At 43.2% G+C, this 27,802-nt stretch overlaps 1 protein-coding gene across 12 annotated transcripts in view; it reads left to right on the top strand.

The window, feature by feature from the left end:
- C2H10orf67 (chromosome 2 C10orf67 homolog) overlaps positions 1-27,802 on the top strand; it is a 136,621-nt gene that overhangs the window by 86,022 nt on the left and 22,797 nt on the right. For 7 of the 12 annotated variants that reach the window (XR_007354932.2, XR_007354933.2, XM_048837892.2 and 4 more), the window contains 3 exons: positions 12,175-12,262; positions 19,441-19,524; positions 26,288-26,387. Coding sequence is in view for 9 of the 12 variants with exons in the window: in XM_048837892.2 (XP_048693849.1) it covers positions 12,175-12,262; positions 19,441-19,524; positions 26,288-26,387 (272 nt within the window). In the remaining 3 variants the exon portion in view is untranslated. Of the gene's footprint in view, positions 1-5,446; positions 6,540-11,402; positions 11,448-12,174; positions 12,263-19,440; positions 19,525-26,287; positions 26,388-27,802 lie in introns of those variants that run through there. The other 5 variants (XM_048837896.2, XM_048837893.2, XM_048837894.2 and 2 more) reach the window with 3 other exon arrangements.

Here is a 27,802-nt window from a genome sequence, read left to right as displayed (position 1 = left end):
ACAGTTTTGAAAAATATACCTCTATGATATGCATAATGAATACACTAGATGCTGTGTATGTGTAGTCACTGTGGTGTAATTGAAAAAAATCGTTCAAAAGTAGATATTTACCAGTTTACCACCTATCTGTTATCTGGCAGAGGATCTCAGAATGAACTCAAGAATTCCGATTTGTTTTAAGCCTATTAAATACATCACATGAAACTGGTGGCTGTTCATCCCAATTAAGTGAGTGTGCCTAGTAATCATACCCATATTAACTAATGCTGTTTGTTTTTTTCACTGACGGAAACTACTATTTTTTCAGCTTTCCAGTATTCATAAGATTACGTATAAACAGAATATTATATAATAAATTCATTATGCATGTCACAGAAGTAATTTTAAAATTGCATGTAAAGATTATCATTATTTTGTCAGTAGCAAATTTGAGTATACACTATTTTAAGAATTCTTCCTATGTTCACATGCCATTCACTTCAGCACATTGATCCTCTGATCCAAACTCCTTTACACAGAGGGTTGGTGAGTGTTTTTTTGTTAAAGTCCTTTTATATCATGCTACAATAGGCCCCTATATTATTCATATTTTTCTCCTTTTTCTCAGAGTAACAGCCGTGTTAGTCTGTATTCGCAAAAAGAAAAGGAGTACTTGTGGCACCTTAGAGACTAACCAATTTATTTGAGCATAAGCTTTCTTGAGCTACAGCTCACTTCATCGGATGCATACTGTGGAAACTGCAGAAGACCATGAGGAGGTATTGTTTCATGGTCTCTGTGTATATAATGTCTTCTGCAGTTTCCACAATATGCATCCGATGAAGTGAGCTGTAGCTCACGAAAGCTTATGCTCAAATAAATTGGTTAGTCTCTAAGGTGCCACAAGTACTCCTTTTCTCCTTTTTCTGTTTCTTTTCTCTCCCCTCTCTACTGTTCTTCTTTTCCAGTTTTCTTCCTTCATTCTCATCTCCCTTCAGTCCTCTTAGATCATTATCCTTCACTACTTTTTCTCTCTCCTTCAAGGATCATATTCTTCCTCTTTTTTCCTTGTCTTTTCCTTTTGATCCTTTTACTCCTTCCCAGTCCTTCTGCATCTCTTTCCCTCAGCCAATCTTCTCCTCTGTTCTACCCGTCTTCTCGAAGCTTCTCTCTTCCCTTCACTCTGCCACCTCTGCAACTGCAAAAGTCTCATGTTAGTATCCTCCATACTGGACCTTCTGGTGCTGCCATGTAGTGAAGTGTACAGAGTTGCCTAGCGTAAGGTGTGGGTGGTTATCCTTGTACGCACATCTGATAGTATCATCAGATAAAGACGCACAAAAAACCAAACCTGACTAAACATGTTTGGGAAGACTTCTTGCATTGCATTTCATTGCTCCAATGAGTGGCAGTCACAATTATATGTTTCAGAGTAACAGCCGTGTTAGTTTGTATTCACAAAAAGAAAAGGAGTACTTGTGGCACCTTAGAGACTAACCAGTTTATTTGAGCATAAGCTTTCGTGAGCTTAGCTACTTATATGGCCCCCCATTACTGTAATATATGAACCATATTAGAAAAAAAGTACGAGCATCATTATAAACTATAGGAGATCTAACTTGATGAAAAATGTAATGTATTCTCTTAATAGTAACACTAAGTGCTTTTAAAAGTTGAGCCTGCTAAAGTTAGAGGTGAATGTGTGGTTTTGTACATATCTAATCACGGTAACACCATAAAAATAGATTAATTTTGACAGATATTCTGTTTACAGAGAGGTATGTAACCAGAATACAGAAAAATTCTTGTTTTTCCTGATTTTTTTCCAATATATTATGGAAGCACTGTGCATAATAAACTGGGTTTTTTTCCATGAAAATTTGACTACTAGAGTATGGCAGGAAATGGTTTACCCATCACATTAATATTTTCAAGAGTTCAAAGTTTTTCCCACCTTGAATCTGGATCAAAATTTGAAATCTTGAAAATACATGTGAAATAGAAAACCAATTCTTTTGTGGGGGTGGGAGGGTAGTTAAAACCTTTCATTTCAATAATTTCAGAACTTTTCATTTTGATTTTGACTTATTTGAAAAACTTTTATTCGGTTTAATTAGCTTAAATTTCAAAACAAAAAGTTTGTTTAGAACCAGAAACCAGATTTTTTCATTTTGACAGTTTAGGAACTTTTTTCTTGATATTTTTTTAAGTCAAAACTGATAGTTTCAATTTTGACAAACTGTCAGTTTTTGAAAAAAACAGATTCATTATGAAATTTCCGACCAGCTGTAGTGACTACCTGAAGAGCACACAAGCTTGAGTTTGCATTTAAGTTATTTTTATAAATTATATTTTTTTTATTATTCTCATGTTTCTACTGCATATAAATGTAAAATATGAGAGCCCTCTTGTGGCGAAAATAATATCTGTCAATTTTATAGATATTGGTCAGACTGTGTGGCCCCATGGATAAAGTGCCTGCCAAATATTTAGAATGTATTGCGTGTAAGCCCTTTTAAATTTATATTTTTTATTCTATTTTTTCAACTTTTTCCATCAATTTAATTAAAAATTAATTGTTAGCACTTTTCCTTTTTAAGTGACTTTAGTGCTCATGAAAGTTACCACTTTGAGAGTACAGGAGATTGATGTCCTCTGTTCATTTACAGACATAAATAGAGGACAGCAAGGCAAACTCACACTTTTGGCCTTTCTTCTAAGATTGCCATGAAAGGTGCCAGTTAGCATCAATTGTGATGGTGTTTTTTGTGATGTGGACACTTGTACGCTAGGAATTCTACTAAGACTAACAATTTATTTCCTATAGGCTATCAAATAGCTATTAGATAGAATTGTCTTTCAGCCACTATTGACCTGGGGCTAGAATCTGACTGGTGATTTTGGAACAGATGACTGTATGGGCTAGATTGTCAAAGGGACTTAGGCCCCTAGAATATCACTGTGGGTCACAAAGACTGAGTTAGGTACTCAGGCTGCCCATACAATGGAAGGGAGGGATTCACAAAAACCAGCATGCTAGATGGAGAGCCATCTAAACTAACTAATGGGAGATGCTAAGCAGAGGGGTTTGCCCTCAGCCACACCCATCTCAGGGAGCTTGGTGCCTACTGCTTGGAATTCTCAGCTGTGAACTCTCTCCTGAAGTCAGATGCTGCTGGGGCTGGGGAGGGAGGGAGGTACGGAGGAGCTCAGTCATAACTTTTAGCCCAGCAATCAGGGCACTCACAGGAGATGTGGGAGACCCCTGGATCCAGTCTCTCCTCTGCCTGAGAAGAAGGGATTTGAACAGGAATCTGCCATCTCTGAGGTGAATGCTCTAACCACTGAGTTCCTTCAATCTCTCCTGGTGAATCTGCTCCACTGTGGATAAATAATGAGAATCATTAGGGGGTTGGAACCTGGGTCTCCTACATCCTGGGTGAGGGCCATTCTCATGTTTGTTTGTCTGTTTGTTTGTCTCTCTCTCCCCCCAATGACTCTTTAAATATGTATACACAGTAGAACAGTTTCAACAGGAGATATTGAGGGAGCCCCATATCAGAATATCCCATGGCCCAGTGGTTAGGGCACTCACCTGAGAAGTAACAAATCCCTTCTCCCCTTCAGGCAAAGGGGGGACTTAACCAGGAGTCTGCCACATCCCAGCTGAGTGCCCTAACCACTGGGCTAAAAGTTATGTGGGAGGTCCTTCTCCCCTCAAACCCCCAACCATTTGTGTGCAGGGCCCAATCCAATAAGCTTGATTAGAGCTTAGCTACTGGACTGAGCCCCACAGGCGAGTTGAGCAGAGGAATGCTATCTTCCCCTGGTTCTTGCATCACACTTGGCCTTAGCTGTCTGGATATCTAGACTGAAGCAGCACTGTGTATGCCCAGAGGGAGGAACATAGGCAACTGGGAAACTTTTTTACTGCAAAAATTTAGGTTCCTGCAGGATTCAGCAGCAGCTGAGCAGGTATTTGTGTATATCAGTGGTGCCTGATTCTGGGATTTACTTGCCTAAAGTGGCAGGTGCCTATCTCCTTTGCGAGTCTAGCCCTATATCCCATTACTAATCACCTAAGACATACCGTGCAAAAAAAAAAGATCTAAACCAAAACATTTCACATACAAGAAAAGACAAATTAAACTACTGGGTAATTTTAATAATCTAAACTTGTAATTTGAAACATCAGAAAAACAAACAAACAAACAACTAGTTACTTTATATTCAGAAAAGGTTAAATATTTAAATAGTTAAATGAGACAAGACACAATTTATGGCTAACTTGAACCATCTCACTCTGCCATAATTCAGAGTTCCTATTTGTGGTTTTATAAATCTTAGCAAAAAGTGATCAAGTTAGCACTGCTTGTGTCTTGTTTAATTTGCTCATTTAACATTACTGTTCTTATAGATATACCATGCCCTCATAATGGATGAGACAATATTTACATTTCTCCTTCTGCTAATAATGGCAGTTATCTGTTCAGTCAAACTCCAGAACTGGTCAGATATGAGGGACCACGTCTAACTGGATTTGATTCCTGATATGGTGGAAATCAAATATTTTAGCAGCTGTGAAATTCTGCCTGAAGATTTCCACAGTTCTAAAAAGAAAGCCAATAAAAAGCTGGTAATTCTAAATTAATCTGTGACCAAAAGCTTCCAATGGTGCCACCTGTTATCTAGTTTGGAATTGTTACCTTTAATAATGCTCTGTGGAAATTGACATAAGCGCCTCAAATTAGCAAAACAGGTGCTACCTTTTTAGCAAGTTCGTAAACACATCTGGAAAGACCATGGACTCCTTAAAGATGCCAAGTTTACAGTGTAATTAACAGTCATTCTAACCACCTTGAATTGTGGTTCTGGTGCTTGGTCTAATTGGATATATCTACACTGCAATGTAACCCCATGGTTAGTAGAACTTCAGTTAGCAGACTCTGTTTTTGTTAACCTAGGACTTGAGCATCTACACTCATTGTAACCCCAGGAATTGTTGAACCCTGGGTCCCAACCTGGGGCTCTAGAGTCTACGCTGCACTACGGGGGCCTGAGTCCAAACCCCCATATCCCAGATTTCCTAACACCCTCCCTAAATGTGGCCACTCTAGCCCTTTGTTTGTGGTACAGTATGGGAAAACTTGACTGTCCACCAAATGTGATTGTCCAGAGGACAAAGAAAGTCAGCCCATTGAATTGTGCAATACTTTTGGAAGACCTCCAGAGTACGAGTCCAGTTGTGCTGCGTCTACACTGCAAAGTAATAGAACTTGAACCGTGGGTCCTGGCTTGACTCAGGCTCAGATCCTCCACCCCTGGGGGATCGTGGTTCTGAGCCTTGACTTAGCATAATGTGTATACATACAGATAGGGGAGGTTAGGGTTGAACCTGAGTTGAAACCCTGGGCTTACATTGCAGTGTAGACATATCCGTGAGCCTTTCCATATGCATTGCTTCTAGGATTCTTTGTGTAACGTCGACAGATCCCGGTCGTTGGCGGACAGGATCAAATCTGGAACCTGTGGAGCTTTGTGCATGAGCCTCTTGTGCATAAGCTAAAAGCTATATGGCTGTTAGCTAAGGCTGTAAAGTAGACTCATTAATCTCTAAAGGGGACTACCACTAGAGGGGACAATGCACCACATCCAGGAGGTGTGTGGGTTACAAACTTCCCCTAGCTGAGGAAGCGCATCCCGAGCTTCAGAGACTTCCGAGCTGAAAGCCAGGACAAGCCCCCACTTGTAAAACCGACAGACCCCGGTCGTCAGTAAATGTGATCGAACCTGGGACCTATGGAGCTAAATGCATGAGCCTCTACTGCTTGAGCTAAAAGCTCTCTCCCTCCCTTCCCCCACCCTCCACCGGCAATTGAATGACGGAACTTTTGTCTTTCAGAGTTGTTAACCCCCCCAAGACAAAAGTTTTGCTGCAACAAGTTCCAATGTGAACAGTGTGTTGTCGACAGGAGCTCTCTCCTGCCGACAGCACAAAAGCTGCTCTTTGGGGGTGGAAATTTTTTGACGGCAGGAGAGCTGACAAATAGCCGCTACACTGCACGACTTTTAGCGGCATGGTTGTGGTGACAGCCATGTCGCTAAAAGCTGTGTAGTGTAGACAAAGCCTTATGTGGTCTCGGTACCACTAGGTGGGACAGAACACCACACCCAGAAGGTGGGGGGGGGTTATATTTGCATTAATTGATATGACTGTTTCTAGAGTTAAATTTTTTGATCAGCCAAAGCTCTTATTATCTTGGGCATTTTGTCTAAATGTCTTGTGAAAAGTTTTCTGTAATGAGAGGTCCTGTTAACATTACAGCTGGCATGTGAAAATCCTTGCATCAGATCAAACAGAGAACAGTGGTCAGGAAGCAAATGCCCATCTTTGACAAGCACGTATTTGAGAACCTCAGCCTGAAAAGCTTGAAAAAGTCTCTTTTCCTAAGATTCCAGACAAACTAGTATTCCTTTCCCATCCCTGTGACACACTGATTCTTAAATAATGAGGGATATGGAAGATTTATATCTAAATAAAAATAGCATTTACCTTTTGAGTTAAGACTACTATCATTTGTCAATAACTTTCTCAAGATGTTGTATTGTTGTTGTTGTATTATTAATTGCGAAGAGCTGAAAATGTGCTCAGCACTGCATAAATCAACAAAAAATCAAGACCATCCCTGGTCCAAAGTGCTTGCAATCAAAGAGACAGACATAGAAAGACAGAATGCAGAGGAAGTAATTACCCTTATATGAAGTTCTGTTCTCTTAAACTACCATTTTTCATCTCTTTTAGGCCTCCCTTCATCAGTAGGCTCGTCTATAGCATATTTTCCTTCTTTTTAAAGAAAATGGAAAAATATTGTGGCTGTTCAGCTTACCTCATTTAAACTGGACCTTGAGAAATTAGCTAGTAGTTCTTCAGGTGGTTGCAGACATATATTCCACTCAGGTGTGTGCATGCCCAGCATGCCGGAGCCAGAGAACTTTGTCTAGCAGGTGCACATGCCCTTGTAACCCCTCTCCCGGCTATTTAAGGGCAGCACCACTCTGACCCCCCTCAGTTCCTTTCCACTGCATGCAGCTGGAGTCAGAGCATTCTGTATGATATCTTACCTCATGCTTTTGTTGTCTGAGGTTTCCATCTCTTTTTTTTTTTAATATAGTTAACTAATTAGAGTTAGCAGTACTCTTAGTAGTTGATTAGTTTAGTCATTTTAATAGAAAGATTTTCCCTGGCATTATGCCTTCGCCAGGTTTCAAACACTGTCCCTCTTGGGGTAGCTATCCCGAAAAGCGGTCCCCATACTTGGTGCTTGTTGTGCTTGGGATAGGGGCATATTAAGGAAAAGTGCTCCATTTGTAAATCCTTCAAAAAGAGAATGCAGATGGCTAGAGAATTATGCCTCAAGCAGCACCTTATAGAGCAAACTGTGAAGCCCACATCAGTGTCAGGATCCTCCTCAAATCACCGGCCTCCTCAGAGGGCTTTGGTGCTGCCACACGTTGCTGTTATGCAGCCAGACTTTGACTCTTCTCCGAGGGGAAGAAACTGTTCTTCTTGATTTCCTTCCCTGAGAAAGAGGACTCATAACACTGACTGACCAAAGCTTGAAAAGAGTCTTCCTCACCTAAGAGGAGTACTGGGCAGCACCAGGATTCCTCGAGTGCTCAAGGTAGAGTGGGGCTGTCTATCCAGTCTCCAGTACCAAGATGGGATCATTCCAGCACTGTACCATTGACTCCTGTACTGTCTGTGTGGTGGCCATTGAATCTGATACCGACATAGTCAGTCTCAGCACTCACCATATTGACCCTACAAGCTTTTCAAGTAGCAGCAGATTTACTCTGCTTCTCTGTTCCAGACTCGCCTTTGAGTCCTCGACTGTGCTGGTATTGTCTGTGGCCCCAGAATCCGTATCAGCACCAAGGGGTCTGTTGTTGGTACTGTTTCCTTCTTTGGCACCAGAGACAATTTCAGTGTCTACAGGCCCGGTATGGACCAGATCTGCAGAGGCAGTACCGTCCCCTACTTCGATACCAACGCCTTTTCCAGCACCAAGTGTTAGTTCTCCCTCAATGGCACTACTCGTAGTCAAAGCACTGGCTGTAATGCATCTGTAAATACCAGTGTGGCCCCCGTACTGGGCTTCAGATGAGCTGGGACATGTGATGCCTCCACGAGGGGTGCCTCCTCCATTTGCATTGGACTATGTGGGAAGTGCCGTGTCTCCTAGCTCAGAGTCATCCTCTGCCTTTCCTTCTCCATCCAGGTATCAGGTGCAAAAGTCACACTCCCTTCTGGGAATTGTAGTTTACCTCTGTCTGAGCAAGCTTGGGACAACTCCCAGAATGCCCAGCGGGCTTTTGTCACATATCACAGCCCACTGCTGCATGATTCAGAGAGCCAAGCTGGAGTCTGAGGGCGGGGTGACAGCCGCTCCATTCAGATGAGTGTGTGCTGCAGACCCCTGCGTGGATACAAAATTTGTATTTGCTTTAACCATCAGTATCAGGACCAGCACCATTCTTGCAGTAGAGATAAGGGTTCCCCAGTACCTACCAGCCACCAGTGCCATATCATTTCCCCCAGTGGTCTTCATGGAACACTTAGGATGTTCCTTGATCTTCAAGGTCTGAATTCTGGGCTTATTCCAGAGCACGGTCACACAACCTTCCTATTTCCCAACCCACTGAGGCTGGAGATGCATACTGATATTGGTCCTCCTGAGCTGATACAGTCTGAGCCTTTACTGCATTAGCAAGTCACAGCAAATTCCATTGGACCGGCTTCCTTCTTCATCAGATGATTCCAGTATATTGGATTCATCTTCTCCTGTGTCTGAGGACTTTAAGTCATATCAAGATCTCCTGAGGTTAGTGGCTACAGCTTTGGTAGACAGTGTCCAGTCATTGACTCCTGGGAGGGAAGCTCTCCCTAGGAATGAAGTGCTTTTGGAACCCACAAAGGTTTTGTGGTATATACCAGCTTCCTTACTGTCAATAGTACAGCATACTGAAAAGTGGTAGTATGAACCCTCTGCAGGGTTATGAGTGTATCTACTCACATTCAGCCCCTAACCCTCTCTTGTCATAATGGTGACAGTTGAGCGGTTACATGCGGGGAGATAGAAGTAAACACCTAAAGACAAGAAGTCTAAAATGTTACATTTAATGGAAAGGAAAATTTATTCAATTTTGTCTTTACAAATTCACATTGCTAATTAGCAGGTGCTGTTATCAAAATATGACTTTGTAAATTGGGAGCCTATGCCCAAATTTACACATGAGTTGTCAGAATCCTTCAGGGAACAGTTTTAAGGCTTTCATTGCAGAAGGCCATCTAGTGGCAAAGACATCACTGTAATCAGCACTGGACATAGTGGATGTCTCCTGCAAGATTATGGCCTTAGCTGTAACAATAAGAAGAGCTTTGTGGTTACGGAAATCTGGTGTAGCTCCTGAAGTCCAACAAAGCATACAGGACTTACCTTTTGATGATCAGTTTTTGTTTTCTGAAAAAAACTCTTGAGACATCACATTATTTTAAGGACTTGTGGTGCGGTGGTGCCCCACCCCCTGAAAAGAAGGGCTGAACCAGGCCAGAGAGGCTGTGCAGACCCGCAGCAGCCAATCAGAGAAGGCCTGAGGAGAGCCAATCAGGGCATGGGGAGAGGCAGCCAATCGGGGCCAGCATAGGCCCTATATAAAAGCTGCCTAGCAAAGAGCAGGGTAGTCTCTCCCTGGTGGTCAAGGGAGGAGGACTGGCTCCTAAGCTGAAAGGTTTCAGAGTAACAGCCGTGTTAGTCTGTATTCGCAAAAAGAAAAGGAGTACTTGTGGCACCTTAGAGACTAACCAATTTATTTGAGCATAAGCTTTCGTGAGCTGAAGTGAGCTGTAGCTCACGAAAGCTTATGCTCAAATAAATTGGTTAGTCTCTAAGGTGCCACAAGTACTCCTTTTCTTTAAGCTGAAAGGTAGCACCTTGGACAGAGCAGTGCTGTGGAAGGGTAGAAAGAGCTGGGAAGCTCTGGCCAAGGAAAACCCCAGGCTGCCGGCCTAGCTACCAAGGGCCGGGCAAGTGTATAGGGCTGAAGGGGAAGCGGCCCAAGGACAATAGCAGGGTAAGGGGAGAGAAGGAGGGCAGAGAAGCTGCCACTAGAGGGTCCCTGGTTCAGGACCCAGAGTAGCGAGTAGGCCTGGGTCTCCCCCTTCTCCCTTGTACTACGCCTGGCTGAAGAGGAGCATGGCCTGATCCCGGCTGTGGCTGGCCCCTGCGATGAAGGGGCTAGACTCAGAGGCTGCAGCCGGCCACTATGGCAGGTGCAGATGGTGGACTGCTGATAACACCAAATCCCCGGAAGCGGGTTAGACCAGAGCAGTGGGCACTGCTGGAGGGCAGTGTCCTGAAGAGGACGCTGCCGAGTGAGGAGCATCGTGGGTCCAGACGCCAGCAGGGCGAGAGACAGATGGGACACCACCAGCAGAGGGTGCCCTGCAGAGGACGGAGCTAATTCCCAGACGTGCCAGCAGGAGGCACTGCGGTGGTGAGTCCCAACCCTGTCACAGGACTCAAACTACTTTAAATTCACTGGGGGCTTATAACTCAGCACTAAAGAGGCACCATTATAGAAGTCTGCAACAGCAGCAGAAATACCTCTCCCAGTGGTACTTTCAGCATCTTATCCTGCTAGACAGCAAGACTTCTCTAGGAAGGGACACAAATCACAGAGGAGAAGGCCATCTGGTTCACCAGCCAGCATGTCATCCATCAGCTTTAGGCAAGCAGACAATTTGACTCTCCTATCAAGGGCAGCATTCCAGTTGTAAACTTCCCAACCATGTCTCCTCCATTTGGGGACAGGCTCCCTCACTTCTACACATAGGTGTTGTCTCTGTGGGTGCTCTGGGGCTGGAGCACCCACGGAAAAAACATAGTGGGTGCTCAGCAGCCCTGTGGATCAGCTCCTCCCCTTCTCCCCCAGTGCCTCCCACCCACCAGCAGCCTCACTGATCAGCTCCTCCCCAACCCTCCCAGCATCTCCCACCCACCGCAGATTAGCTATTCAGTCATGTGCAGGAGGTGCTTTGCGGGCGGGAGGAGGGAGAGGGCGGGGCATGCTCAAGGGATGGGGCAAAGGGGGCAGGAAGAGGTGGGGTGGGGAAGAGACAGAGGGGGCACTGCCCTTAAATAGCCTTGGGAGAGGCTACGAGATAAAATTACAATAGATTTATAAATGGCTGATATTTTAAAGCTGTGGATATGTTCTGTTCCTCACGGATTTTTCAACTCCACAGGGTATGGTATTGTATCAATACATTTAATGTATATATCTAGCAATACGCACAACTGATTGCTGAATATTTATTGACTTTTTGCTCTCATTCTCTTCTGCGTGCTTGCTTTATTGTTAAGCCTGAGGCTTGTAAAAGGAACACTCATGAGAATTCTTTTTTGATGGTCAGTAAAAAGATGTATTTGTCATAGCATGTGAGAGGGGTTAGCAGAATGTCACATCCCATTATTTCAGTTCTCTCTGCAAGTACAGCAAACATCATAAGTCATATAGTCATTTAAGTAAGATATGTCTTCATATTCCTTCTATTGTATTAAAAAGAAGTACCATATTTTAAAAAATAGAAGATGCACAAAAGTTTTTCTTTACATTTTTCCATTTTTAACTCTATCTTTTCTTTTCTCTCTCTGTTTTCATTTTTTTAAAGTATTTTCTGTACTCTGTGTTGGCTCTGATCATCTTATGGGAGGGCAGGATGTTTAGGGCTTGTCTCCATAGCAAGCTATTGCACAGCATGTTCATACACTGTAGATGCACACAGTGGATTGCCACACACTAATTCTCTATGGAGACAAGCCCTTAATCATAGCTTTTATTTTGCTTGCTTGTTTTTTGTTGTATATGTTAAGGTCCTCAAGTCTTGCCAAAGAGAGCTACCATATTCACAAATGTACTTATTTGCATAATTAAAATACATTAAAATACCTTAACATATAGTATCATAGGATTCTTCACAGCGCCGTGTGTAATCTAAAGGGAAATGGAAAGTTTCTAATGCAAGATATATAGAGATATATTTTAACGAATTCATCAATCCTAATTATCCGCAATGACATCCTACACTATAACATATATATGTTTACATTTTGAATTTAACACCCTTTTTTTCAGCCTGCATGCCATTAAGGATGAGATGTTTCTTAGACATGCTTTGTACCGTCAGGCAGCATCATTTAACCAGGCATCCCTCAATCAAACGGTATGTAAAAACAACTATGCGATTGTTTTTTAATGTTTTGTTTTTATTGGAAGGTATTTGGACCTTCTAACGCTGCAAAAGCCTAGTAATAGTCTTAGATTATGAAGCCAAGCAAATCCAAAAGCAAGAATTAGAAAGATACAAAAGTGATTCACTACAGAGAGAGTATGAGGGAGATTCCCACACCTGAGCCATTTTTTTAAGTGACAAATCTGAGGAATTGTCCCAAATTGAGGTGTTAGTAGAGGGGGTTTTGGAACAAATAAATAAATTTTTACACAGTAGTGAGTGACCAGGACCTAATGCTTTCACCCAAGAGTTTTGAAGAAACTCAAATATGAAATTGCAGAACTTCCAACTGTGGTATGTAACATATCAGTGCCAGATGACTGGAAGACAGCTAACGTAACACTGATGATGGGTTGTTGGGGGTTTTTTTGTTTTTTTGGGGTTGGTTTTTTTGGGTTTTTTTTTTTTGTTTTTTTAAAGGCTCCAGGAGTGATCCTGGCACCCAGTAAGCCTATCTTCCATATCAGGAAAATTCGTTGAAATTATAATAAAGAACAGAGTTATGAGACAAATTGATTAACATGATTTGTTTGGGAAGAGTCTTTTGTAAATGGAAATCATGTCTCACCAATCTATCAGATATCTTGAGGGGGTCAACAAATGTGGACAAGGGTGATCCAGTCAATATAGTATACTTGGACTTTCAAAAAGCCTTTGACAAGTTCCCTCACTAAAGGCTCTTAAGCAAACTAAGCAGTCTTAGGATAAGAGGGAAGGTCCTCTCATGGATCAATAACTGCTGAAAAGACAGGAAACAAAGGGTAGGAATGAATGGTCAGTTTTCAGAATGGAGAGAAGTAAATAGAAAGGTCCTTCAGGGATCTGTACTAGGACCAGTGCTGTTCAAGATATTCATAAATGATCTGGAAAAAGGGGTAAAGAGTGAAGTGGCAAAGTTTGCAGATGATACAAAATTACTCAAGATAGTTAAGTCCAAAGCAGACTGCGAAGAGTTACGAAGGGATTTCACAAAACTGGGTAACTGGGCAACAAAATGACAAATGAAATTCAATGTTGATAAATGCAAAGTAATGCATATTGCAAAAAAGAATCTGAACTATTCATACAAAATGATGGGGTCTAAATTAGCTGTTACCACTCAAAATAAAGATCTTGAAGTCATCATGGATAATCTCTGAAAACATCTGCTCAGAGTGTAGTGGCAATCAAAAAAACTAACAAAATGTTAGGAACCATTAGGAAAGGAATAGATAAGCCAGAAAATATCCTAATGCCACTATATAAATCCATGATATGCCCATGCCTTGAATACTGCATGCAGTTCTGGTTGCCCCATCTCAAAAACAATATCTTAGAACAGGAAACAAAAACAGAATGGCAACAATAATGATTAGGGGTAAGGAACAGTATCCATATGAGGAAAGATTAAAAAGACTGGGACTATTATCTTAAAAAAGAGATGAGTAAGGGGAATATGATAGAGGGCTATAAAATCATGAATGGTGTGAGAAAGTGAATAAGAGCGTTATTTACGCCTCCACATAACACATGAACTACTGGTCAGCCAATGAAATTAATAGGCAGCAGGTCTAAAACAAGCATAAGGAAGTACTTCTTCACACAACGCACAACCAGTGGAACTCATTGCCAGGTGATGTTGTGAAGGCCAAAAGTGTATCTGAGTACAAAACAGAATTAGATAAGTTCATGGATAATAGGTCCATCACTGACCATTAGCCAAGATGGTCAGGGATGCAGTCCTATGCTCTGGGTGTCCCTAAATGTCTGACTGCCAGAAGGTGGGACTGAACAACGGGATGGATCACTTGATAATTGCCGTGTCCTGGTCATTCCCTCTGAAGCATCTGGTACTATCCACTGTTGGAAGACAGGATACTGGGGTAGATGGACCATTGGTCTGACCCAACATGGTCATTCTTATGTTCTAATGATTGAAGCAGATTTTCAAATACGGTTTTATTGCATGCACACAGTTCTGTGTACCTAATTTGTATGTGCATGTTGTGGATGAAAATGAGATCACCTTTGCTGGGGTGCAGGGTATGCCAAATCACCACAATGGCTTATGTACCACAACCAATATCATTATGAAATACTCAAGAGTTGATCTGGAGACTGAAAGCAAGATCACAGCTTGTTTATTATACCCCACCATTGGAGAGTAAGGGTCTGTAAGATTGTTATTCCCATGTGTGGGCTATTCCCATTGTGGGTCACATTGTGATTCCAAAGGGCCACTAATTTCTCTCCCATACATGTAGGTGGGGAGTCGGTGGGTAGCAGTGGGGAATTAGACAAGTTTTGTCTCTTGCTCTCCCTCCTCCCCCAAAACATTAGCCAACCCAGCTGAGTTGAGCTGGCTCAAAGAGGAAATAATAATCTGCATCAGGGAAAGACCTGGCACAAATTGCTTCCTCTCTGGAATGAGGGATTGAATTGTGACTCTGAGTCACAGTTTATTCCCTAATCTGCTCCTGAGGCAATGCAACTACGTGCTGTCCCTTACTTGGGACAGACTGTGTTCTTACAATGTAGCCCTAAGGAATGTGACACACACATGCACACTATTCAAAGAAGGACCTAAGAGAAAGTGCTTGGCAAAATAGAAATGGAAGGTTTATTGTTTAAAATTCACTTATTGCTTGGCAACTGAACGTATACAAAGGGAAAAACATTTATTTCCTTCACAAAAAGTTGTGTGTATGCTCTGTCCAATTTGTGCTGCTCTGGCAATGTAAAGGGGATGAGTCTGATGACCTGGTCATTCAGCTTGGTCAGATCTGTAATCAGCCATAGCTCTCATCTCCAGTGGACTTTCCCAATAGAACTAGAAGTCTTAACACTCAGACAACAGTACTTGGCACTATAAGTTTGAAAATCCTTCAGTTGGTGAATAAATTCAAAGAATACATCAAGGAATGCCTCTGTTGGAGCCAGACTCATTTTAACTACAGCTGTCCATCCTAATGGATGGGGAAGTACTTCTATAGTCACTATCAACTCAAAGGAAATGGATAAAGTCAGAAAATGTCTGTATATTTCCCTACATTATAGTTCAAACATAAAGATAGTAAAATCAACCCTGCTGAGGTCAGTCAGGCAATGATATAGCTGTTACATATCTGTACATGCAAGGGAGAATTTCCATTAGTGGAACTACTCGCACACTTAAATCTAAACACGTACTTAAGTGCTTTACAGAATAGGGATGGAATTATTCACATTCTTAATTGCTTTGCTGAATCAGAACCTTAATGCATACATGCATTGTCCTGGACATGCAGGGAGAAAGACAAGATGCAAGGGATGTGGATAATTAGGCCACAACTGTAATTATTTAATTCATATGGGAACTATCTGGCAATAGGTCATACAGTGAAGTCATCATTCTTTCCTTAATGATTTCCACCTGTTTGAAGACTGCCATCAGCCCCACCACCCCACCCCACCCCTCCACACCTGATTCTCACCCCATTGCTGGGACCCCACTGACCTTAACTCATATGAGGGCTAAGGTGCTGTGTAAAGGGGGTTGTCTCCTTGTTATATCAGACGTTGGAAGCTCCTACCCCATTCCCCAGCTTCTTCAGGAGATGCCTTTTCCTAAGTCCACTTCCAATTCTGTTTTATCAGGGAACCAAACCCCCTATAGAGCTGTTAGGATATAGATATACAGGCCTGTCTGTAAAGGCCTATACGCTAAGAATTTAGGTGTATTCTTATCACTTGGCTAGTTAGAGGTATAAAAGAAAGAATCAAAATCACTGTCTGCCAGTGTAAGGTCCTTCTCTTACTGTGACAGTCTGAGGCCCTGTTCTTAGGCTAAGGCCTTTGGCTAAGCAGCAGAGGCAGCCATAAGCTGGGAAGTGACCGGTCACATCCTCACATTCCAAACTAGTCACATTGAAATAAGGTGAAATAATTTTTATTGGGCTGTTAAGAATACAATCCTGTCCTGATAATGCCTATCGCCTCCAAAGAAAGGGAAGTGCCTTGAAGATGTAAAAGGAAATTTAGTTTGATAACATCCTGTCTGGCAAGAACTCACTTATCAATTTCTGTGTTTGTTCTATCACTGTAGTCCCCATTTCCCCATTGTTTGTCTGTATAATCTCTGTCTGGTTCTGTGATTGTTTCTGTCTGCTGTATAATTAATTTTGCTGGGTGTAAACAAATTAAGGTGGTGGGATATAATTGGTTACATAATCATGTTAGGATTGGTTAGTTAAATTTTAGGAAAATGATTGGTTAAGGTATAGCTAAGCAGAACTCAAGTTTTACTATATAAGTCTGCAGTCAATCAGGAAGTGGGTGGGTGTGTGTGTGGGGGAAATGGGAACAGGGAATGAGGGTGGGGAAATTGGAATCATGTTTTGCTAAAGGGGGAAATGGGAACAGGGACACAGGTGTAAGGCTCTGTGGGGTCAGAGCTGGGAAGGGGGACACTAAGGAAGGAAACTGGAATCATGCTTGCTGGAAGTTCACCCCAATAAACATTGAATTGTTTGCACCTTTGGACTTCAGGTATTGTTGCTCTCTGTTCATGCGAGAAGGACCAGGGAAGTAAGTGGGTGAAGGAATAAGCCCCCTAACAAGAGCGAGTACCTGCATTGGTCACCAGAACTTGCCACCAATTAGGTTGGCTGTCTCCTCCCCACCCCTAGCCACTTTCCATGATAGTTATAAAATGCTTTGCAGAGTGGGGATGGAATTAGAAGATTAAGTGCTTTGCTGAATAAGAACCTTAATGCGAACATGCAGAGTAGATGAGTTACAGTTGCTGTGAAAACTAGGGCTGTCAAGCGATTAAAAAAATTAATCTCAATTAATCACACTGTTAAACAATAATAGAATATCATCTATTTAAATATTTTTTTGATTTTTTTTCTACATTTTCAAATATATTGATTTCAGTTACAACACAGAATACAAAATGTTCATTAGATTTATTTTTAATACAAATATTTGCACTGTAAAAAACAAAATAAATCGTATTTTTCAATTCCCCCATTACAAGTACTGTAGTGCAATCTCTTTATCATGAAATTTGAATTTACAAATGTAGAATTATATACCAAAAAACTTCATTCAAAAATAAAACAGTGTAAAACTTTAAAGCCACTCAGTCCTACTTCATGTTCAGCCAATTACAAACAAATCTGTTTACATTTTCAGGAGATAATGTTGCCTGCTTCTTGTTTATGTCAACTGAAAGTGAGAACAAGCATTCGCATGGCACCAGTATTGCAAGATATTTATGTGCCAGATGTGCTAAAGATTCTTATGTCCCTTCATCCTTCAACCACCATTCCAGAGGATGTGTCCATGATGATGATGGGTTCCGCTCGAAAACGATCCAAAACAGTGCTGACCAATGCATGTTCATTTTCATCATCTGAGTCAGATGCCACCAGCAGAAGATTAATTTTCTTTTTTGGTGGCTCAGGTGATGTAGTTTCCACATCGGAGTGTTGCTCTTTTAAGACATCTGAAAGCAAGCTCCATTCCTTGTCCCTCTCAGATTTTGGAAGGCACTTCAAATTCTTATACCTTGGGTAGAGTGCTGGTTCTATCTTTAGAAATCTCATATTGGTACCTTCTTTGCATTTTGTCAGACCTAAAGTGAGAGTGTTCTTAAAATGAACAACATGTCCTGGATCATCATCTGAGACTGCTATACCGTGAAATATATGGCAGAATGTGGGTAAAACAGAACAGGAGACATACAATCCTCCCCCCAAGGAGTTCAGTCACAAATTTAATTAATGCATTATTTTTTTAATGAGCATCATCAGCATGGAAGTATGTCCTCTGGAATGGTGGCTGAAGAATGAAGGGGCATACAAATGTTTAGCATATCTGGCACGTAAATACCTTGCAATGCTGGGTACAAAAATCCCAAGTGAACATCTGTTCTCACTTTCAGGTGACATTGTAAATAAAAAGCAGGCAGTAATTTCTCCCATAAATGTAAACAAACTTGTTTGTCTTGGCAGTTGGCTGAACAAGAAGTAGGACTGAGAGGACTTGTAGGCAGACATGCCAAACTCATGGGGGGGGGGAACCCACAGAAAATGGGCTTGTTTTTGGCTTAATTGGCTTGTGAGTTGCTTTTTGGCTTGTAGCTTGTTGCTGCTTTTTTTTTAATTTTTTTTTTGGATCGGTTCCCGGGAAGCAGGGGCAAGTGGAGGAGAGAGTCGGGGTGCACAGCGGGCCCACCACAGTCCCAGACTGCATGCCAGGGGGATCTAGTCTCATAGAGTGTTGGGGTTCTTAGGGATTGGCTTGTTTTGGCCTTCTTTTTAAATGGGATTAGCTTGATTTCTGGCTTATTGTGAAAGTCAGGGTGCTTATTTAACACACAAAAGTTGGCAGCTGTGCTCGTAGGCTCTAAAGTTTTACATTTTGTTTTTGAGTGCAGTTACGTAACAACAAAATAATCTACATTTGTAAATTGCACTTTCACGACAGAGAGATTGCACTACAATACTTACATAAGGTGAATTGAAAAATACTATTTCTTTTGTCGTTTTTACAGTGCAAATATTTGTAATAAATATAATATAAAATGAGCACTGTACACTTTGTATTCTGTGTTGTAATTGAAGTCAATATATTTTAAAATGTAGAAAAACATCCAAAAATATTTAATAAATTTCAACTGAGATTCTATTGTTTAACAGTGTGATTAATCATGATGAATTTTTTTAATCGCAATTAATTTTTTTAGTTAATCGCATGAGCTAACTGTGATTAATCAACAGCCCTAGTGCAAACCAAATGTTCAACTTCTTGACATTGATGCAATTAAAAATTCAATTATAATAGTTTGCACATATATTGTGTTTTTGTACTGATACATATTGTTTATTGCATAAGGTCACATACAAAGTCCAGCTGTGAACATATTCGATTCTACATGTAAAAGAGCTGTTTTTTTACTTTAGCAATATTTGAACTGGCTTTTGTGTGTCATTACTGTATGCAACCTCCCCATTTAGTCAGATGAAAAAAACATTGCATGCTATTTCAGTATTTTATTATTGAAGCTTCGTTGTTTGTGAGCATACATGGTCTTAAGTTATGTTTTCTTGAAATATGCTTAACATGTTTTTGTTGTTTTACAGCTTGCTGTTCCTCTCTATATTGAAACTGGTGCAAGCCAAATAAATGAACGAAGGGGTGCTTTATATTTACCTTTTTCACCATTGGTATGTAACTTCTTTTTTCATTAAATGTAACTGTTTAAAAATTTTTTGTGAATACTACAAGTGTATAGTAGAATTTTCTGACAATTTTGAAAAGTAAAATTTTTACATAGCAAGGAGTCAGCAAAAAATCTGTGATTTTCACAATGAAAAAAATTCTAGTGATTCTTTTGACCACTTATATCTGACAATTGTTTATTGCATATATCAGAAAATTCACTATACATGTGTACATTTTAACATGTAGTTGTGAATGTTGTAATTTACATTAACTTTTACTTTTTCAGAACTTAGACAAACGGTCTATATTGAATAATAATTTATGATAGAAGATCTATAGAATATCTAAGGCCAACACTAAATTGAATAACATTTAACAATAAAATTTGTATGTCCTTTTTTAAAATTAGAAAATTGAATAACAAATAATTTACTGTTAAGATTGCTATGCGTAATTCAAGAAAAGACATAATAAGGTTACAAAAACAGTTCTAGTCTTCCATCTTAACATTCAGTTAATACAGACCAAAAATTTTAAAAGAATGATTCTCAATGGCAGGCATCTAAACAACCTTAGCTCTACCCTTTTAACAAGACATTAGCAACAGCAACAAACTCTTAATGAACCTTATCCCTTTATCATGTAGCTCTCTCAAAACTGTATACGAAAATTTAAATAACAGTGTATAGGTACTGTATCTCAAATAGCAAATAGGTATTAAATGACTTACTAGGTATTCAATGACTTAGTATATAGGTATGTCAAATAGCAGTCTTTTCTTACTGAGAAAAATAGTTCACTATACCCCTAATTAGACAACTGTAATTAGAGAGTAAGGTACTGAATAGACGAAACATAATCCTTAAACCAGATAATAAAACTTTCCCTATTACCTTTAAAAAAAACCTGTTAATGTGATAGTAAGCCACCACACTTGTTACTATAGAAGAATATACACAAAATACTCAATTTTTTATTTATAATGTGTGACAGAGCTCCTTCTCTGCCTCAGTGGGTTCTGCGCTTCCACTTAGCGGTGGGCCAGGGTATTCCCCTCTACCTCAGAATTTTCCCACACCCCTAAGCTTGTTGTCCATGCCTTGCCTGAGCAGGGTTCCTCCCTGACAGGGGAGGCAGAGGGGAGCCTCTTAGTCTCTGGTAGCCCCTCCGGGCATGGTGGCAACAAACCAGACACCTAGTTCAGTCTCTTCCCTCAGACCTCCACAGCCCAGAAGGGCTGTTCACCCTATTGGGTAGGGTTTCCCTTGCCCTTCGCCTCTGTACCTGTGGAGTTTTCCCCCCTGGTGTTTGTCAGCATCTGCATCACCCAGTTCTCTAGTAGCAAGCTTTCCTCCCACAACTCCTATCACACACCCCTATCTGGCTGGAGGGGAGGCTTTTAACAGGTTCTGGCAGACCCTTGATTGGCCCCAGGTGTCCTAATTAACCTAGAGCAACCTCTGTTCAGTTACCAAGGGAAAAGGGATCTGCTTATCCAGGGGCTAATATACCTGCCTTCCAGCGCTCTCCTGTAGCCATCTGGCCTGACCCTGTCACATATCCCTCCCCCCTGCTCAGCACCATGGGGTTGGGCAACTTGGGGCGCTAGACAGTATACCCAGGACAAGCCATCCGCATCGCCATGGCGGCTTCCGGCTGTGTGTTGGAGGGACAAGAACCATCTTCTTTTTGTTCTGTTGCATCCACTGGAGGGGGGCATGGTCGGTCATGAGGACAAATCGCCGGCCTAGCAGGTAATATTGTAGAGTTTCCATGGCCCACTTAATGGTGAGGCACTCCATCTCTACTGCTGCATATTTCTGTTCCCTCAGAAGGAGTTTTCTGCTAAGGTAAAGGATTGGGTGTTTGTCTTCTCTGACCATCTGTGACAGGACAGCCCACAACCCCACTTTGTATGCCTCTATCTGTAAAATGAATTCTTTACTAAAGTCTGGGGCTATGAGTACAGAGTTGCTGCAGTAGGCTGTCCGCAGGTCTGTGAATGCCCCCTCTGCCACATCGGTCCATCTCACCATGTCAGGTCCCCGGGCCTTGTCAGGTCCTTCAGGGAACTTGCCTTCGTGGCGAAGTGGGGGATAAATCACCGGTAGTACCCCACTACTAAGTCAGGAATGCTCAGATTTGTTTTTTCTGGTTTGGCTGGGGCCAATTTTGGATTGCTTCCAGCTTATTTAGTTGGGGCTTTACCATGCCTCTCCCTACAATGTATCCTAGGTATTTAGCCTCCACTAGCCCTATGGCACAATGGGCAGGATTGGCTGTGAGACCAGCACGCCTTAGGGTATTCAGCTCCGCTTCTACCTTTTCCAGGTGGGTCTCCTAGTCTGAGGCATGGATAATCACGTAGTCCAGGTAATTCTTGGCCCGCGCCACTTCCCGCAGCCCCCATTGGCCTGGAACGGCGAACCGCAGCCAGTGGGAGCTGCAATCGGCCGAACCTGTGGACGCTACAGGCCACGTGCCAAAGGTTGCTGATCCCTGGGCTAGAGGAATCTGCCAATACCCCTTTGTCAAATCCAGGGTGGTCAGGAACCTGACGTTGCCCAATCGGTCAACTAACACGTCTATGCAGGGTATAAGGTATGCATCAAACTGGGATACCTCTTTCAGCTGGCAAAAGTCATTGCAGAACCTTGTGGTGCCGTCGAGTTTGGGCACCAGCATGATCAGGCTGGACCACTGACTGTGAGATTCCTCGATGACTCCTAATTCCAACATTCTCTTCACTTTGGCCTTGACATCCTCCCTTTTGGCCACTAGGACCCGTATCGTCACCTTTTCCCCGGGGTTTGTGAGGATGTGGTGATATGCCTCGGTCATCCAGCCTGGTCTCATTGAGAATGCATCCTGGTTCCAGTTGACCATCTTGGATGCCTCGGTCTTTTGATCTGGCGTCAACTCTGGGGATATCCTCACCTGCTCGGGGTGGCTGCTTTCCTGGGGCCAGGTGTCTTGGGTGACTACACATGTCTCTCGGGCATGCCAAGACTTCAGGAGGTTGACATGGTAGACCTACTCTTGTTTTAGGCATCCCAGCTGTCACACCTTGTAGTTCACCTCTCCCACAGGTCTGACCACTTGGTAGGGCCCTTGCCACTGGGCCAAAAGCTTACTCTCTGCCGTGGGTACCAATACCTTCACCCAGTCTCCAGGTTGGAACCGTCAAACCTTTGCTTGGAGGTTGTAGTGGTCTCATTGGGCCTCCTGTGCTTTCTCCAAGTGCTCCCATATGATGGGAGTGACTCAGGCTATCCGGTCTCTCATTTGTAGCACATGCTCAGTTATGTTTCTTGCCGCGTTGGGTTCTTCCTCCCAGATCTCCCTGGCTACGTCTAATACGCCACGGGGTGGCGTCCGTATAATAGCTCGAAGGGGGAAAACCCAGTGGAAGCCTGAGGAACTTCCTGGATGGCAAACATGAGATAAGGCAATAGTGTGTCCCAATCTTTTTCATCCTGACTTACCACCTTCCTTATCATGGCCTTGAGGGTCATGTTGAACCTTACCACGAGACCATCAGTGTGCAGGTAGTAGACATGGAGTAGAGCACATAGGTCCTTCATCAATTTTGACATGAAAGGGGTCCCTTGGTCGGCCAGTATCTCCTTTGGTACCCCTACAAGGGCAAAGATCTTCACTAGCTCCTTTGCTATCGACTTGGAGGCCGTGTTCCATGGGGAATGGCTTTCGGGTACTGGGTGGCATAATCCAGGATGACAAGCACATGCTGGTGGCCTCAGGTCGTCTTCTTCAGGGGGCCCACCAAGTCCATGGCTTTCCGCTCAAACAGGACCTCTATGATTGGCAGAGGCACTAAAGGTGCCCTCAAGTGGGGGCGGGGACTGTGTTGCTGACACTCAGGGCAAGAAGCGCAATACTGCTGGACTTCTTCGTGTATTCCTGTCCAGAAGAACCTTCGTAGGAATCGTGTCAGGGTCTTCTCTGCCCCTAGGTGCCCTCCAAAAAGGTGACTTTGGGCAAGGATTAACACCACCCTCAGATGGTTTCATGGCACCAGGAGCTGATGTACTTCCTGCCCCTGCATCTGTATGACTCGGTACAGGAGATCCTTCTTGATCATGAAGTAGGGTCCTGGTCCCCGGGCCTTTTTGTCTATGGATATCCCATCTATCTTAGCCACCTCCTTCCTGATGATATCATATCTTAGGTCTTCTGCCTAGTCAAGCCCAAAATTCTCTCTATCAGAACTAACCTGCCTGAGCTCCAGGGGGCCTGGCTCTGCCCCCTCTGTCATCTTGGTGGCGTCATGGTTGGGACCAGCCTCGGGTCCCTTTCCCGCTGGAGCGGACTCCATATCCGCTGCCCATGTCTGCATGCCTATGAGTGCGGCCTTCTGGCCCTGGATCAGAATCCAGGTTCCCAATGCCTTAGCTGCCCTCCCTTCCTCCCTGTTTGGAATTCCTGACCCTCCTGGGAATGGGGAACAGATCCTGAGATATGTCAGAGAAAATCAGGGGGTGGCATTCTGCTGTGGATGACTCATTAACTTCAGGATGCTCTCCTTCCTCCAACCCCTCTGGTGGGAGCAAGCTTCCAAACCCTGGGAAATCTCTCCGTGAGTAGAGTATGGGAGTTTAAGGTATGGGAACCCCGGTAATGTTCCCCTGGATCTCAATCTTTACCGGGATGGTGGGGTAATAACTAACCGCCCCATGGACACATGTTACCCCTGTACATTTGGCCTGCATCAGCTGACTGCATTTCACTAGCTTCCCTGAGATGAGGAGGTTAGCGCTCCCGGAGTCCACAAGCGCCATGGTCTCTATCCCATTCAGTTTCATCGGCCTTGTATATTTATGTGGCATTACCGCAATCCCCACAAAGATTGCGGTAATGCCACATAAATATACAAGGCCGATGTGTGGATTAGCTGGTCTTCCCAGTTCCCCAGGTTACACTGCATGGGCTCCTCAGCTTTGGGACACCGGGCTGCTATGTGCCCCAACTCTCTGCATGCATAACATCTATACATGGCCCTAGTCACCCCCTGTCCTTTGGGCTAGGGGGACTGGCCCCACAGTCCTCTTTGCCCAGGTCACTCCATCCCTTCATGGCCCCTGGCTGGTCCTCTGCTCCCCTCTTCTCCCACCTAGACCTTCCCAGGTGCTGGGTCGTCCGAATTCCTGGGATCGGGGCGATCGTTTGATTCAGAATGAATCTTCCCTAGGTGGTCGTGAAAGTTCCCTGGCCATTATCCATCTCTCCACTAGTGCAACCACCTCATCATAGGAGGAGGGGTCATTCTGGCCCACCCTTGCATGAAGGTCTGGTGGCAGTCCCCTCATGTACTGGTCTATGACCAGAATCTCCTCGGGACTATTGGCCTTGGGTTGCAGCCACTTCCGTGCAAGGTGGGTGAGGTCAAATAGTTGGGACCTTGGAGGCTTGGTCTGTTGGTACCTCCACTTGTAATACCTCTGGGCCTGCACCGCTGCCATCACCCCCGAATGGGCCAGGATCTCCGCTTTCAATTGGGGGTAGTCAGACGCCACTTTTACAGGCATATCATGGTAAGCCTTCTGGGCCTCCCCACACGAAAAGGAGGTGAGGATGTCAGCCTGGTCCTTGGGCCAGGCCTTACACAATGCAGTCCTTTCAAAGGTAAGGAGGTACGCTTCCACATAGTCTTCCGCAGTCATCTTTGGTAGGTAAGTGGTGGCCTTGTGGGCTCGCATCCCGTTGGGCCCATGGGCTATGGTGGTCAGGGCTTTCAGCTGGTCCATCAACTCTCACTGGAGGGCTCAGTCCTGGGCAGCCTGATTCGTCAACAATTGGTTGGTCTTGTGCTGCAACCCCATCGATTCCTGCTGGGCTGTCGTCTGGGATTAGGTGACCTCCTGCTGGGTCACTGTGGCCTGTACTAGTGCCCTCACCACATTGTCCATTGTGGTGAGGACAAGAAAATCCCCTTTTTCTCTTTTTTTGGCTTAGTCTGCTGCACAGTCACACAATCCCACCACTGACACCAGTTGTGACAGAGCTCTTTCTCTGCCTTGGAGGGTTCTGTGCTTCCACATAGCAGTGGGCCAGGGTATTCCTCTCAACCTCAGAATTCCCCCATGCTCCTGGGCTTGCTGTCCATACCTTGCCTGAGCAGGGTTCCTCCCTGCTTATCCTGGGGCTAATATACCTGCCTTCCAGCACTCTCTTGTAACCATCTGGCCTGACCCTGTCACAAATGTTAAAAAGGTCTGTAAGAGACCATTCCCCTTCTAAAAAAATCAAAAGAAGTATTAACACTATTTCTGTGGAAGTTGAATCAGGCCAAAAAATGGTAACACAAAAACTAGGACAGAGTTATGGTTATTTAAATGCTGCTCATTGAGAATATTTCAGTATTTGTTTGCAACATGTTGTAGTTATTATAGAGCCTAGAAACTGTAGTCATAGACCAAGACCCCCAGTGTGCTAGGTGCTGTACATACACAGAACAAAAAGATGGTCCCTACACCAAATAGCTTACAATCTAAGTATAAAACAAGACACAGCAGGTTGATCTACACAAACAAGGAAATACAAAGAAACTGTGAGACCTGGCTGGTGTCAGAATTGTTTATGTGACTTCCGATTTCCACTTTTTATAGTATTTGATGGTTTTACAGATGCTTTTATGTCTTTGCTTGAATTTCACACAATAACCTTAAATGTAACTTAACAAGTTTCTTGTTATTTAATCAACCAATAACTTTTAATCAGTCTTAATGAAAAAATGTTCCATACTAGCCCCAGATACCTTCCCAGTCTACTGCAGAGATGGAAGAAACAGATCTTAATATTGTAAAAATTCCAACCGGAACAGAAATGTGCTCTTTGTATGAAGATGGTAAGTATGACATTTTTTAGGAAAAATAATATACTTCATAATTTTATGGGAAAACAGACTGATAGGAATCCTGTTCCTTCAATTCCGTTCACGCTGCCCTGAGAATGTTTACATAAAAACTAAGTAGGGCTTTATAAGAACTTCAATTAAATTATTATTGTTTGTTATGAAACAGGAAATAATATTGTAGCAGGGTGGTCACTGTGTGCTCTGGCCCTGAAGGGGTTAAAACATCCCTGGGGACCCAAAAGGAGTTAAAAGCAGCCAAGCTAGGCTGATTGGGGAAGCTTGATCAGCTCAATCAGGGCCCAGCTGGCCCTTATAAGAGGGCTGGAGGCATCTCTCTCCAGCCCTGGAGAGGGAAGGGCTAGCTGCCTGGGAGCAAGATACCTGAAGTAGAACAGTGCTAGGGAAGGGCAAGAGGAGCTGAGGCACTCCAGCCTGGTAAAACCCCAGGCTGCAGGCCTTGTTGAAGGCCTACAGAGGTATTGGGGCTTCAGAAATACAGCCTGGAAATAGGCAAAGACAGCAGGTCCTAACCCCTTTCCAATGATGAGTGGTCATTACAGACTGCAGTCTGCCCCAGTGAGCAGAGGCTAGATGATGACTGGCAGTAGCCACTGAGGCAAGGTGGGTTTAGAGGGTTGGGGGCTCCACTGGGAGGGGAGACCCAGCATGTGGGGGTTCTGCCCCAGCAGCACTCTGATGTAAAAGAGGCACCGGGGTCCGGGAGGGAGCTGGGGGCCTGAGGCAGGTGAGCCGGGGGCCTGCAGAGGGTGCTCTGGGCTGGACAAGAGCTAATTCCCAAGACGACCAGCAGGAGGTGCCATACTGGTGAGTATGGACTGTGCTACAAATATATTTTAAATGCAATGCAGCAGTTTGACAAGAAGCAAAATACAATTAACTACTTCTCTTATAAAAGTTCGGAGCATTAAGCATTCATTTTGTCTGGTATGCAGTTTGTCAATCAGATCTCATGGGCTCTGATCCAACAAAGCACTTAAGTACATGCTTAACTTTAAGCATGTGAGTGGTTCTTGGACTTCAATGAATTATCCACATGCTTAAAGTTAAGCACATGCTTTAAGCGTTTTGCTGGATCAAGGCTTTAGTATGCATACTTTCCACTAATAGTACTAACATTGAAACTAGCTACCATTCCTGCCTTTTGTAAGTATAGATACATCACTCTGGATGCTTGAATGCTATTTAAGTATTCTCTGTCTCTTTGGTTAGATTGACAAGTAGCAAAATCTGTTAAAACTTTTACATTTGGCATTGTTCTGCTGTTTATCCCACTTCCATAACTCTCCTCCAGTTCTTTCTCTTATTCGCACAAGTTCAAGCAAAACCTACATCAGGTTTTGGAAGTGAAGCTTGTCAAGTCAGGAATATAGAAGTAGCATTTCAAA

Source organism: Caretta caretta, chromosome 2, assembly GCF_965140235.1.
Source record: "Caretta caretta isolate rCarCar2 chromosome 2, rCarCar1.hap1, whole genome shotgun sequence".
Lineage (NCBI taxonomy): Eukaryota > Metazoa > Chordata > Testudines > Cheloniidae > Caretta > Caretta caretta.
The sequence above is the reverse complement of the archived record's forward strand: the minus strand, read 5'-3'. Positions and strand labels throughout refer to the sequence as shown.